Source organism: Orbicella franksi, chromosome 7, assembly GCF_964199315.1.
Source record: "Orbicella franksi chromosome 7, jaOrbFran1.1, whole genome shotgun sequence".
Taxonomy (NCBI): Eukaryota; Metazoa; Cnidaria; class Anthozoa; order Scleractinia; family Merulinidae; genus Orbicella; species Orbicella franksi.
The window spans coordinates 13,284,216-13,298,679 of NC_138151.1; the positions used below are offsets into that span (position 1 = coordinate 13,284,216).

The following is a 14,464-nucleotide window of genomic DNA, read 5'->3' on the forward strand; positions in this document are numbered from 1 at the left end:
TGAGCTCATAATGTAATTGCTAATTAGAGGTTACTTGGTTCTTTGTTGTAGTCGCTGGTCTCAGTTAGACGTATCACAGAGTTCTTGAATCTTGAAGAAGTAAATCCTGATAACATACAAAAGACTATGCCCACCGGGAGCAGTAAGTTATTTAAGTTGTTTTAAGGTGCCTGTATAGGTAATGGTTCCCCGTTACATCGTGCTGTGAACATGACAGCTGGGCCTTATTCAGCTTCATTCACTAACTCAACGAGAACCTAATCTTTTATATGATTCCTCTTTTTTTTTGTGCGTGGAGGGAAGGGGGGGGGGGGCGTGGCATGTGATAAGATGTCGAGTAGGCCTTCTTTGTGTAATCTAGTTTCAACAAATAGCCTCCTGCCTCTTTGCTAGGCCTCGCATTGATATGCCGTCATGCTCATGACACATCATTCCATGCAATTATTCTGAAGTTAGAAGAACGTTCCTTACCATGAGAGCTTAATGTATCTCGCAACAAAAAATGAAACAAAATTTAACTGATCGCGTTTTTCTGAAATTGGAGTTTTCTCGAGGGGTCAAACTCTGCAATCATTTTAATTCAATTGTGTTTTCTGCTGTTATCTTCTTCGCATTACCTTTGGCAAAAATTCTAATAATGCGTGTGTTTGTCTCAAAGACAGTGAATTAGCCATCCATGTGAAAAACGGATTGTTTAGCTGGGATAAGGACGAGCTGCCTGTCTTAGAAAAGTAAGTTTGTATGATATGTGCCAATTTACTTGAGTATTAATTCGATGCAATTTGTGGAATGTAAATGTAATTTGACTTTTGGTAAAGCCTTGGTTAATAAGACCCCAATATCAGAAAAGTACCTGGCCCTATACCCACTTAGGGTTATGGTCAAAATCTAATCAGAAAAGTACGATTATTCCGAAATGTGACGTCAACACAACAAGGCGAAGATGTGGTATGTTGCCTATGAACAGAGAATTCAAACTGCTAAATTGATTATTGCAATTTGCCAATTTTGAGATTTTTCTGTCCTCCAGTTACTTTCCAAAGGGAAACTACAAGCATTAAGAAAAACTTATAACCATTACATTTGGTTTATTATCAAGTCACAACTAAACTCCAACTAAATGACATGCCAGTTAAACAAGAGGGCTGGAATTTGTCTGTGCTTACTTTGTAAGAATGTTGAACACCTATACATTGTCGCAGTAAAATTGAGTTTTCACCTTACCGTTTTAGAGGGATCTGAGACAAGAGTAACCGGTCTTGAAAGCCCCAATCTTTTGCCGTTTTCTTTCAGCGTCAGCTTAGACATTCCCGCTGGATCTCTTGTGGCTGTTGTTGGTCCCGTTGGAAGTGGAAAATCATCATTGCTGTCTGCATTTCTGGGAGAAACAGAGAAACTTGAAGGGCTAGTGGCTGTCAAGGTACATTGTAAAACAAAGATTTTTAACTTCATTCAAACGGGTTGAGAAGGGGAACGGTGGAGAGTGTCCGCGCTGGCCGCCCGCTTATAAATTTTCGATAGTTACCTAAAAGCTGCCATGCTTCGCGACTTTAAAATTATAAATTGAACAATAATTGATCAACACTAAAGGAAATATCTTTGAATGTACTACATACACACTAAGTTTCGTTATCATGCTTAAATATTCTAAATATAGCTAGAGACTAGCTAAAGTAAAGTTAACTTGTAATGATCAGAATTTGTAAAGTTCAGATTTTAAGACAACTGGCATGGCATGGCATTTGTCATTTATTTTCGTGGGAAGTGTTTTGATGTCTGTTACTGAGACGCAAGAGGCATTAGGATTACCAGAGTATCACAACTGAAAGCATGACTTACAATTTGCAGGCCCGAGAAAAGTCAAGAAACCCAACCGATAATGCACGTTTTGTTGGTTTTGTGTAGTGATTGACTGAAATGAGAAAATGTTACCTTCGCAACCTGTTTTGAATAGGACAATCACATGACTTTTGGAGGGCATATAGTTTATTTGTGGCCCGAGTAGCATCATTTGCGCCCGAGCGCGAAGCGCAAGGGCGCAAATGATGCTACGAGGGACACAAATAAACTATATGCCCGACAAAAGTCATGCGATTATCATTATTATCAATACACAAGGCCAAATCGTACAAATTCATTTAATAAGAAAAAAATGTTTAACAGAGATGTAGCATGAAACTATGGTATGGAAAGTTGTTGCTACAATACGAACAGCTAAACAAGAGCCAAATAAAATTCCTTTTTGTTTACAATAAAATGTCAAATATAATCTAGTTTTAAAAAGATTGGTAACAATGATTAGCAAAAAGACAGTTTACATTTAAAAAAATGATAGTCTTCCCGTTCACAGGCAATGGACTCAGACTGTCTTTGCTAATTTCATCAAATAAGTTACAGCTTTTAGTCGCTATCATCGCTCTCGATTATTCGGCGGCGTTTGCGGGTTGATGGCGACGGTTCTTCATACTTTCCGTGATAAATGTTCATTGTTCCAATCTGAATATGTTGGGTGCAATTTTGGTACGGCTGTGCCAAGGAAATAAATTGGTTTTGGAGAAGAGACTGTGGGTTTAAGTTTGAGCTAGGACCGGCTGACGGGCCCGCGACATTTTGCCTTGTGATTCCTGAAGCTTCTTGCTGAACAGCGAGTTGTAGCTGAAATGTGTCACTTAAAATCTTTGAACACTCCCTTTTTTGTGCACTTGTTGTCTCGCTGATGTAGTGGGAAAGGCTCCGTTCATCTTTGTGCTTTGTGATTGCACAGATTTTCCCTGCGTCCACACCGCGCTGGAACAAAGAAGTGACAGTCGATGCACGAATGCAGTGATTCGTGTACCGCTCCGATAACTCTGCTTTGATGGAAATCCTTTCCATCATCTTGCTGATAGTATTTTTTCCCATAGGCTCATTTCTGTACCAGTGTCGGGTGCTTGCAAAGTTTACATTCTTGGTGGTAGCTTTGCTTGGAGTCTGAAACAGTGCCTTACAGTCGGGATGAGTCTTGCCGAGGTAAAATTCAAACGCAGCCACTGGATCAAGTGCAGTTGAAGTTTCGTACATACGAATATCCGAGTATGACTGCTCAGACTGTTTAGCGCCTCCTTGGTAATTTTTAGTTTGTTCAGTAAGTTTTTCGGTGATGTAACGGGCTCCAGTGTCATCAGTTTTTATTTCAAATGACTGCCTTGTAAGCTCCCGCCATCCCTCTCTGCCGCGACGAGCAAAATGAAAACACAACGAAAACCAAATAAACTCAACTAACTTCTCCGCATCTTTCCAAACGCCGTCCGTGTTCTGCCCTTCCATGAAGTATCGATTCAATTTCTGCATGTCTCCTGACTGAATGGATGATTTGTGTTTTGGTTTCGCATTGTTTTCTTTCGTAAATAGCTTGGCCTTCGCTTCAAACATTTTGTTGGCAGACATAAATTCGCTGTCTTGCAAAATGTTTATGTTTCGGCTGAGTGGAGCACAGGTTAGATGGCGATGAATGGCCGCTCTAATTCCAGTCAATGCACTTGGAGTTAATGCTTGGCCTTTCTCTGTTTTCACTTCAGCGAAGAACTTTCGCAGAATTTCACTCAAGTCCGTTGCACTTACTGTTTTGAGATCCACTGTAATTTTTCTTTTCTCACACCATTTCTCGAACTTTTTTACTCCCCACTCAGTTGCTCTCTTGGTGTTTTTCGCTTGAGCTTTTTGCTCAATCTCATCCAGTTGCTCGTTGTCTAAGTCCGAGTTTTGACTAGAAAAAAGCTGAAAATTTGGGAGTTCTTCCATTTTAAAATGAAATTTCCAAACGGCAAACGTTCACTACGCAAGCTGTTCGCACCTGAATGGTTTTCCCGCGTCAATAAACGTAACCTGATTGGTTAATATTCATCGGATGATGAACCGAGAACCAATCAGCTGCAGGGCCGTTAATACATTAACGGCCCGCTAGGAGTCATTTGCGGCCCGCAAAGCGCGTGTTTTCAAGAGGGCGGTTTTCAATTTGGCCGCGTATATTGATAATAATAATCCTTTTGATATATACAACCAATTTTGTATTTTAGGGTGCGGTGGCTTACGTGCCGCAGCAAGCATGGATGCAGAATGCCACATTACGAGACAACATTACTTTTGGAAAGCCCTTCAACTCAAGAGTGTATCAGAAAGTGATTGATTCATGTGCTCTCAAAACGGATTTGGAAATTCTTCCAGGAGGTGACATGACCGAGATTGGGGAACGAGTAAGAATATTTAGAAGGGACTCTTCTTAAATTCATAAATTCCTTGTAATGACTACGGTAAATAGATAAATTGATTCATTTTGTCTATTGCAAGTGCCTTATAACGTGACAAAGTGACACGGAACAGTGAAATAAGTCGAGTGATTAACGAACTGGCGTCTTAGTAGAATTAAATCTGATCGATTTTATCCAGGTGTCTTCCTTAGGGCGACTTTACTAATAAGATAATGAATCCGTTGGATTTCATTCTATCCGCTTTAGGGTATTAACCTGAGTGGCGGTCAAAAACAGCGTATCAACCTGGCTCGCGCTGTGTATTTCAATGCTGATGTTTACTTACTGGATGATCCACTCAGTGCTGTAGACGCGCATGTGGGAAAACACCTGTTCGAAAAAGTTATCGGACCTAAGGGAACTCTGTATAAAAAGGTCTGTACGTATTACATAGCTATAACGTATGAATTCAGGGTTCTTATCATACCTTTACCGGATCATGATCACTCAAACCGAGATCTGGGCATTTATTCCAAGTTTTTGGCCAAACTAGTGAAGCTTCAAGATATAGTGTGCACTGGATCTCTCCCGTTCTTTTTTGATTACCTCGCTGTGTAATTTGCTACTGTTATTCTTGGCAAGAAGTGATTTTCGTCTTGAAAGCAGTTTTGAGGTATTTTTCTGTAAGAACGCATCTAATTCAATATGGTCTATTGCACTTACGTAAGTATGAATTTGTTTTCAAACCTTGCAAGTATACTTCGTTTTACACCATTTTAGACCCTGCACAATAAGTAATTTTATCAGGCACGTTATTTGTTTAATATTAGTCTGTCTCCAATTACGGTAGTAGTACCAGTAGCTACTAGAACGATAAGTCACACTAATAAAGTTTTTGATTGATTGATTGATTGATTGATTGATTGATTGATTGATTGATTGATTGATTGATGGTTTTGTTTGTATTTCCCGTTAAGACGCGTGTCCTGGTAACTCATAACATTAGCTTTCTTCCACAAGTTGATAAAATCATCGTTCTTAAAGATGGAACAGTGTCTGAGGTAAGCGTTGGATGATTAAATTTCACTCTAGTTAAAATAAAATGTAGTTTCTAAGTATAATTATTTACCACGAAATCAGATCAAATGCATTAACTGTCGTTCGCACGTTGCCCATTAGACGCTACGGTTAATTCCACTTAGCATTTTTTTTTATCTCTCTCTCTTTTTTTTTTTTTTTTTTCTTTTTTTTTTTCAGGAAGGATCATACTCTGAGCTCATGGCCAGGGAGGGAGAATTTGCAGATTATGTTATCACTTACACTGCCAAACAGCAGCAACAAGAACAAGGTCCGTCTGGTATCTATCGATTTCACTTTAGCTATAAATTCCAACAAACAACAACAACAGCAGCAACGACGACGACGACGACGACAACGAGAACTGGAGAGGACGTTAACAACTACAACAACAATAGCCACGGAAGACCACGACGACAACGACGGAGAGATTTATGATTCAGGTCGTTGGTGTTCGACTAAAAATTGAAAAGCGAATAAATAAGTAACTCACAAATACAAATCACCAAGATTCACAATCGTATGATCACTATCTTTAACACGGGTTGATAAAGTATGTCTTTTTTTTTTTTTTTTTGGATTTTCATTTATACTTAGGGGTGCATATTAATAACCTTGACATTCAGAAGTGTCTCTAATTTTGCCTTATACACAAGTATTATATAATAACCTGTATTTCATCTCGATGTTAAGTAGCAAGATTGCTAATATCTTCGAGAAATAAGGTAAATAAGGAATGATCAAAATAAGTCTATAGAGTGTTCGACTTTTTCAAACTTGTCTTCGTAGAGGAACGTCGAGCCAGAGGACATACATTCTTAGAGGGAATTCAGGAATCAGATAATGAAGAAACCACGGCGGAAAATGGCAACGAAACGTCGGATACGACGGGAAAAGGTAACAAAGATAGTACCATTGGTGACAAGGGCTTACTGAGAGCAATCAAACAAACAAACAAACAAACAAACAACTGATTTAATGATTAATTGAGTTCAATACCAAAAAAAGAAAAAAAAAAAAAGAATTACAGATTTCGTTCAGTAGACCTTTTCCTCATTGCACTTCAGTGCGTTCGAACAATGGCACCAAAGCGAGGTTGGGGTGGACATTTTCATACATCTTCTGTATTTTTGTCCACCCTGACCTCGACTTGGCGCCATTGTTTGTTGGAATGCGGGAAAGGTCTATACCAACCACAATAATTACATTACAGGGCCTGAAATGGAAATCACCGGAGATGATGAACATTTAAGTGTTAATTCCCAAGGTAAAAACTTTCGCTAATACTGCGCTAAATGACTAATTTAGCTCAGTACTAACAAAACGAATTAGAGATCTCGTTTAATGGAAAATGTATCAAATTTTTCTGGTTTTATTTTGGTATCCTTTTTTTTTTTGTCGTAGGATATCGTCGCAGAAGTAGATCAAACACAATTTTGCCAAAAATTACAGATACTGAAATGGAAATTACTGAAGATGATAATGATTTAACTGTTAAAATCCAGGGTAAAATCTTTTGCTCATATTGCGCAAAATGACTAATTTACCTCAGTACAAAAAACAAAGTAGAGATTTTGTTTAATGGAGATTAAAATGAAATTATCAGGTTTTCTTTTATTTAGTGATAGCGTAGCTTCAGAGAGTTATAGCAGTTAGATGGGAAGAAATGCTCGGTCAGTCAGTCATTCAGTCAGTCAGTCGATGGGTCGTAAACATTTTTGTTGGTAATTTTGCTGACCACGGTATTTCGCGAGAGGTGGCGACATTTGTCTGACCATTGCCAACAAAATGGCTGCCAAAGCGATGAACTGATCCTTCGGGTTTGGAGTGGAACAAGTACTCACAAGTGAAAGACTATTTGGTAAATATCAAAGGTGGGTAATAATTCGATCCATCGATCGCTCTGACAGCGTTAAACTGAAACTGTGCCAAAAACCATAAGCGAGGGTTTCACACTCGAGAAGTGTTTTCCTTCCGCGAATTATTTCAAATTTTGACACCGTCTCATTTTCTTTAAATTACATTTTTACTTCATGGCTTGAACATTTTTATTTTATTTGGTTTAGGGGATCCCCGCAGAAGTCGGTCAAGCACAATTCTACCAAAAATTATACAACCTGATATGGAAATTACCGAAGATGAGGAAGATTTAACTGTTAAATCCCATGGTAAAAACTTTCCCTCCTGGCTCATACTGCGCTAAATGACAATATAATGTAGTCCAGTACTCAAAAGCAAAACAGAAATTTCGCTTTATGTAAACTACAATAAAATTTTCAGGTTTTATTTTCGCATTATTTTTATTTGTTGTAGAGGATCGTCACAGGAGTAGATCAAACACAATTCTACCTAACATTACAGAGCCTGAAATGGAAAATAACGAAGAATATGAGGAATATTTAACTGTTAAATCCCAAGGTGAAAACTCTCACTCATACTGCGTTAAAAGCTTAATTTAGTTCTCAAATACGAAGTAGATATTTGTTTCAACACAAACAGGAATAATTTTCACGTTTTCTTCTCATTTTATTTGGTTTAGGTGATCGTCGCAGAAGTAGATCCAGCACAATTCTACCAAAAATTACTGAGTTTGAAATAGAAATTACCAAAGACGCAGAGGATGACGATTTTGAAGATTTAAATGTTAATTCTCAAGGTAAGATATCTTGCAAAGGCTATGCCAATTTGGAGAAAGAGAAGCGAAAGCCATCAACTACCAAATATCAATCTGCAGTAAAGCTTTGCCAACCTCTTCGATTTGACTCAATTGCCTGATGACGTTCAGCAAGGTGGACAACGAAACAGTCCGGAACACACTTTTACGGCGGACTGTTTATCATAAAATTGTCATATGAGTAAATGTCTTACTCCAGATGGCGTAATATATCAATTAGTGAATGGAATTAAAGCATACTGCTTGTCTACTCTTGATATTCTCCTTTCAGGTAACCGGCGCACAAGGCAAACCACCTCTCTCGACGAGATCCAGGAATCAGAAGAAGAAAAAGGATCATCTCTTGAAATCAGTTCTGAAACAGGTGCAGGGTAATTTTGCCTCAATATTCAATAAAGTTAGTTAGTATTCCATCGAATTTTCACGGCCAGGGTAGTAACGGTGTTAGATTAACTTTTAGTTGGACGAATACTTAACGGACTTGCTAACATCGACGAAATTAAGTATTGCGAGTTTTAGACAGAGGAAGACTTCGAAACATAGGCCTAAATTACACGTTGTATTCAGCTCTCGTATCTCGCACTTATTTCTTGATTTGACTAAGTAACAGTATGTCGTGGAAGAAACTTGTTTAGCTTTGCTATGTGCTAAGGCTTTGCCCGGATTTAAGGTGATGTCAGTGAGTTCTAAACTGCATTGGACGCGAATGAAAGGAAAATGAAATGATCTGAAGAAGTTTGAAAGCTTCCTTTGTGGTAATGTAATGTTTGAAATTTGGTGGGTTTTTTTGCACTAATTTTGCTTCCTAAAGCACGCAAGCGAGGAAATTTAACAGAACGACCTGAATTTATTCGAGGAAATACAAAACAAATAACGTCGTTGTTTTTGATGGAAGAATGTTCAAAAACTGGGATTAATTATCCCTTTTACATAAACGTTTTTTAAAAACGTTTCAATACATATCTTAACAGAAATCGATGGGACATCTGAAGCGAAACCAGAGAGTCGAAAACGCAAGCAAGCAATGTTCAGTAAGTTTACCTCTGTTCCTAATGTTAATCGAAAAGGCTCTGCACAGGAAAACCAGTTCCAAAACTCAGCTCACACTGGCCTAGTCAGGACGAGATCAACGACTCTACCAACAAGCTGGCGAGAGGACAACCAACTAACTACCGAGAGTTGGGCACCAGGTATTCATATATTTTTTTTTATCTTACTAAGGGATCTTTATTAATTGTTTCTTCAATTTGTCCAATCAAAATTTGAGATTTTTGACTTCTGAAATCTACCCCTCTATTTGTCTGCAGCATTCTCTGGACGATATCGATCACAGACGACATTGGAGTTCGCACCTCAAATCGAGGATGTTGCGTACGAACCGGGCATTTGGATGCCACAAAAGATCAGAGCAGATAGCCATTGTGAGCGAATTAGGAAAATCAGCAACATACGAGGAACATCGCCAAGGTACTCAAGAGTGAGCTCAGGAACGGTTCTCTCCACTATAAGCTGGCAAGAAGTTGAGAACAATGAGGTCAGCAGGAGGAAACGAGCGGAGAGTCTTATGTCGACGATTACTTCTGATGGTGGAGATGTAGATTTTCTGTGCTCTTCTCAGCCTCAGGATAATTTAGCAGAAATGATGACATCTAAAGAGACCTCACAGTCTGGATCGGTAAGAGTCGTTCGAAACACAAACTTTTTTTATTAATGGAATTCTCCATATGTTTTCTTTTTAATCACATGGAAGCATCAAAAACCCACTGAAATGTATTTATAACCGTCTTTCTTTAAATTATACTTACCTTATAATTGGTTGCAAGAGTACAAAGATTTAGACTCTTTTACCTTAGTAGAAGAGGACAAGCGCTCGTCCCCTGGTCTACATTTCAAGTTTCAAGCTCGGGTTCCCATATTTCCATGAGTTTGGTAACGATTGTTACGAAACGTCGCAAATTTACGTAATTTTGTTGGGATAAATCGAGTGATGAGTATTATTATATTTTGCTTGAATGGAAAATCAGGAAAACGTGACATCGTTGAAGTGGTACCTTAAAACTGAATGATGCGCCGGTTAATTCCCCGTCTAATATCAACTGAAATATATCATACGACATTTCCAACGTGTTTGGTTTTTGAATGGCAGTCACTTAACACAAACGTACGAGAGAATAGTAAATGGGCTGTAACATGAGGTGTAATTCCACAGGCAACCAAACGCTTTATCCAAAATTTTTGAAAATGCTTTACTCTTAACTCACATTTACGAGTTAAGAGTCTAACTCCCATTAAAATTTAACACAAAGTATTAGCAAATGGTTCTCTCTTAACCAACAGTCAAATTTGAGAGTTGTTTCCTTGAATAAACAATCGCATGCTGTATTTGGCCGACCAAACGTTAGCCCTAAAGCAAATTAAAATTCATACATTGTAACACGAGTAGTGTTAAATTAAACTACAGAACTTAAAAGTGTATAGTCCCAATTTCAACAATTCTTCGGTATACTTTTTCTTGTAGTAAAGAATTGTTTTGTTCATCGGTAACAAAAGCATAGGTAAAATCACCTGGCCAGCCATACAACTATTTTCAAATTGGACAGCTTGTGGTTCAATTTTTGAGCAGTGCAGTCGTCAACATTTCTGTTAGTGGCTAACGCTATACAATCACTAACAGGTAATTTGTATAAAAAAAGCCGATGCTTAGCCTTCGGCCAGGGATGAACTGGAGCACTGAAAAAAGAAAGAAACCTTTTGAGCAATAGTTGAGGTAATAAGGTAGTTGAGAATGTTAGATCAATCCGGGTGGATGTGCTATTCGTGAGGGCAACCATTTAGACTTTTCTTGAACTAGTACAATAAAAATTTTAAAAAAATCGCGTGTAATTTATTCTTTCCCACGGTCATATATCCCCGGCACTTCAAGTACTTAACCACACGTTCTTCATTCAAATACAAATATTGATACGCATATTGTGTTTAGGTAGATAAGTAGATTCCTCATTTTGTTCAATTTATTCGGTTTGGTGAAATGCTTATTGGTGAATGTTTTCCTTTAAAGGTTGTTGTGTCAAGTAAATGATTAAGATTTTACGGGAGGTCCGCTTTAAGGCTTGGCTAAATCTATATATTAAGTAATAACTGAAATAAATTGATTGCACGAGCTTAGCTTAAAACTATCATTTTTTGCAGGTAAAAATGTCCGTTTTTTGGCACTACATAAAATCCATGACCGTCTGCCTTTTTGCCTCATTTTTTCTGTGCCTTCTTCTCGCCGAGTGCTGGTCAGTAGCAGCTCGGATTTGGCTTGCCGACTGGAGCAGCTCTCCAACTAACTCAACAGCGCAGCAGACGAGAGACCTTGCAATATACGGCGGACTTGGATTCTGTCAAGCTGTGTTTATCCTACTGGCTTGTTTCATTCAGGCACTCGGTTCAGTGATGGCTTCTCGTAGACTTCATCGCTGTTTGCTTCTGAACATTCTTCACTCTCCCATGGTATTCTTCGAGACAACGCCTTTAGGAAGGATCGTCAACCGATTTTCCAAAGACCTGGACACTATAGACGATCTTGTTCCAAGATCGATCATCACATTTCTTAGAAGCACCCTGGAAATGTTTGCTGTAATTTTTATCATTAGCTTTGCGACTCCCCTGTTCCTGGCAGTGATCTTACCGCTTGCGGTTCTCTACATCTTTATGCAGGTAAAGTGCAGAGAGTGAATTGCAGTAGGTATCGACTGACTGCCTGGGGCCAACATGTTATGGTTCGTTTACTTTGGTTGTGCATTTGCTGAACTGTTTGAGGTTGAAAAAAAGTACTAAGCATGACCGTCTAAAAAAGCCCAGTTAATCAGCAGCTAAACCAACAACAAACATAACTTGGCTTCACTTTGTTTTCTCGGGCTTGGCTCCTGTGCATGTTCGTTTTGCGCTCTGATTGGTTCGTTGCGGTATTAAACGCCTTGTGATCAGTTATAAGTGAAAAGTGTTTATGTCCTGTTATTAGAAGACTACTCTGTTAAGAGCTTAAAAACAAAGTATTATCTATTAAAGCTGTAAAGCTGGATAAGATGGACTCTAACGATCAGCCACTATTGGAGAAAAGAAATGGAATCTGTTGGAACCTCCAGTAAATATGTTCCGTAGTTGTACCTTTTGGTATCTCTCCTTCCAGATTGACCGTATCATCATACGTCTAAACAATGTCATCTTGGATTCATGACACTCTCATAATAAGGTTTAGATGATGTATAATGAAGTTAAATGAAAGTTTTTAATTTGTATTAACCTTTACCAGAGAGTGTACACAGCAACGACCCGACAGCTAAGGAGAATCGAGTCTATCAACAGATCCCCTATCTACAATCACTTCTTTGAAACCATGAACGGTGTGAGTACTATCAGAGCTTACTCACAACAACAACGGTTCATTGAGGACAATTTCTTTAAAGTGGATGAGAACCAAGTAGCATATTATCCAACTATAATTTCTTTCAGGTGAGGGCGTCATCTTAAGTTCTCCCTTAAGCCTGGTTTTCACTAAGGCATAAGCACGAGCACAAGCAAAAGCATAACGGCAGTGAGAACGCCCACAACACAAGTACAAGTACAAGCTCACGGTAGTGCATCCATGCACAACACAAGCACAAGCACAGGCACACGGTAGTGCAGACTGTAAGCACAACACAAGCGCAAGGGCAAGCACACGGTAGTGCAGACATGCACAACACAAGCACAAGTGCAAGCACACGTTAGTGCAGACATGCACAACACAAGCACAAGCGAAAGCACACGGTAGTGCAGACATGCACAACACAAGCACAAGCACAAGGAGAACTTTTTTTTTTTTCGTTATTCTTGTGCTTATGCCTATGCTTATTCTGAGAACAAGCGAGAACGCGTTGCTGTAAGCACGGGCATAATCCTAAGCATATGTAGAAGTCCGCCGTATTGTTTCACTGTATCGAGGAGGTATGGAGCTGGAATAAGGCTATCGTTAATTCTACTCATGCGTTCGTGGTTATGCTTTTCTTTTTGAGCATCCTCGCCACCTTTATGCTTGTAGTTGTGCTTATATCGTATTGAAAACAAGGCCTTTACAGCAACGCACGTCTCCTCAGACACCAATACATCGAACCCCAAAATCTGCTGCATGTAAACGGAAAGTTAATACGAGTTTGGTCACTATTCTAATGTTGGTGCGTGTTGTGTATCTATATACCTCATGCTTGACAATGGAGGGAAAAAAATCTATTCAAATTTAATTTATTGTCTCCACTTTTAGCATATACCAATACTCCTTTTTGTCCAAAAAGTTTGTTATAAATGAATATTTCTGGAAGAAGCCTGCAAGCCTCGTAAAATCCTTTCATTTTTCTGTTACTTTTCGTTTGACAGGTGGATCTCACTGAGGTTAGACTTTATCGGCAACTGCGTTATCCTTTTCGCTGCGCTGTTTGCCGTCATCAGCCGAGATAAGATAGAGAGTAGTCTTGCTGGATTGTCAATTGTGTATGCTCTACAGGTTAGAAAACTTGGAGCCGATTCTTGTCTTAAACACCGAAGTAAAAATAAAAACGATATGACAGTCGTGTTATCTATTTGAGCCAGTCACTTGCTACCATAGCAAGCAAGATTGTACGAAGTATGGATAAACCATGACCTTCACTTTGCTCTTTCCTCTATGAACTGAGAATAATTGTAAATTCGTGTGTGCCAATGTAAGGAATGAGACAAATAGTAATGCTCATGAACAAGGTCTAATAAGAACTGCGACTAGAGTATGGAATAGATATTGTTATAACAGTCAGGTTTGATTTTCAGTTCCTTTCAATCGTAACCACGTTGTTTGTACGCAAATTTCGTGGTCTTCGACGCTCCGATCCACCGTGTTTTTTTTTTTTTTCTTTTCAGCCTTATCCTTTGACTTGGCAGTAGCTATAGTGAGCTTTCTTTGTCGTGTGCATAAAAGCATAAGCTTTTTGACAGCCGTTCTACTGTCTTTCGACGGAGAAAGTAATTTGTGCAGACAGAGGACCGACAGTCGAAACTATGGTTTTTTTCTTTTTTTTTTTTTTTTTACCAGCGAACACTTTATTCAATTGTATCCTGATAAATCTTGGTAACGAATCCTCGATATTTTTAGACTACCAGCTATTGTAGACGAAGTTTTATTAACAGCATTCAGGTTTTTCACACTTTTCAAATAGATTACTTATCGTCCAGTTATTTGAATCGTTATTTTGGGATATTATTGGGATTTTTCCCCGGTTTTCAAAAACCCTTTGATTCAACATGTTTTATGTTTCAGATTACTCACAATCTCAACTGGATAGTGCGTAAAGGAAGTGAACTTGAGTCTAACATTGTATCTGTGGAACGCATTCGAGAATATTCCGAGATTGCTACAGAGGTATACAAAGACGTTTTGTTTGTTGGTGATATTTCTAATGGCATTCGTTTTCGTTGGTTTGGATTATAATATACG

General features: G+C 38.7%; 1 protein-coding gene across 8 annotated transcripts in view; it reads left to right on the forward strand.

Moving 5' to 3' along the window:
- The window catches only part of LOC145493780 (multidrug resistance-associated protein 1-like), a 36,264-nt gene that overhangs the window by 13,050 nt on the left and 8,750 nt on the right, over nucleotides 1-14,464 (forward strand). For 3 of the 8 annotated variants that reach the window (XM_081473237.1, XM_081473236.1, XM_081473244.1), the window contains 19 exons: nucleotides 52-142; nucleotides 659-731; nucleotides 1,294-1,420; nucleotides 4,056-4,232; nucleotides 4,494-4,661; nucleotides 5,204-5,287; nucleotides 5,484-5,574; nucleotides 6,093-6,200; nucleotides 6,517-6,570; nucleotides 7,370-7,471; nucleotides 7,617-7,721; nucleotides 7,843-7,959; nucleotides 8,249-8,341; nucleotides 8,949-9,167; nucleotides 9,285-9,652; nucleotides 11,167-11,679; nucleotides 12,275-12,474; nucleotides 13,375-13,501; nucleotides 14,288-14,389. In XM_081473237.1, the coding sequence (XP_081329363.1) occupies nucleotides 52-142; nucleotides 659-731; nucleotides 1,294-1,420; nucleotides 4,056-4,232; nucleotides 4,494-4,661; nucleotides 5,204-5,287; nucleotides 5,484-5,574; nucleotides 6,093-6,200; nucleotides 6,517-6,570; nucleotides 7,370-7,471; nucleotides 7,617-7,721; nucleotides 7,843-7,959; nucleotides 8,249-8,341; nucleotides 8,949-9,167; nucleotides 9,285-9,652; nucleotides 11,167-11,679; nucleotides 12,275-12,474; nucleotides 13,375-13,501; nucleotides 14,288-14,389 (2,919 nt within the window). The remainder of the gene's footprint in view (nucleotides 1-51; nucleotides 143-658; nucleotides 732-1,293; nucleotides 1,421-4,055; nucleotides 4,233-4,493; nucleotides 4,662-5,203; nucleotides 5,288-5,483; nucleotides 5,575-6,092; nucleotides 6,201-6,516; nucleotides 6,571-7,369; nucleotides 7,472-7,616; nucleotides 7,722-7,842; nucleotides 7,960-8,248; nucleotides 8,342-8,948; nucleotides 9,168-9,284; nucleotides 9,653-11,166; nucleotides 11,680-12,274; nucleotides 12,475-13,374; nucleotides 13,502-14,287; nucleotides 14,390-14,464) is intronic. The other 5 variants (XM_081473239.1, XM_081473241.1, XM_081473240.1 and 2 more) reach the window with 5 other exon arrangements.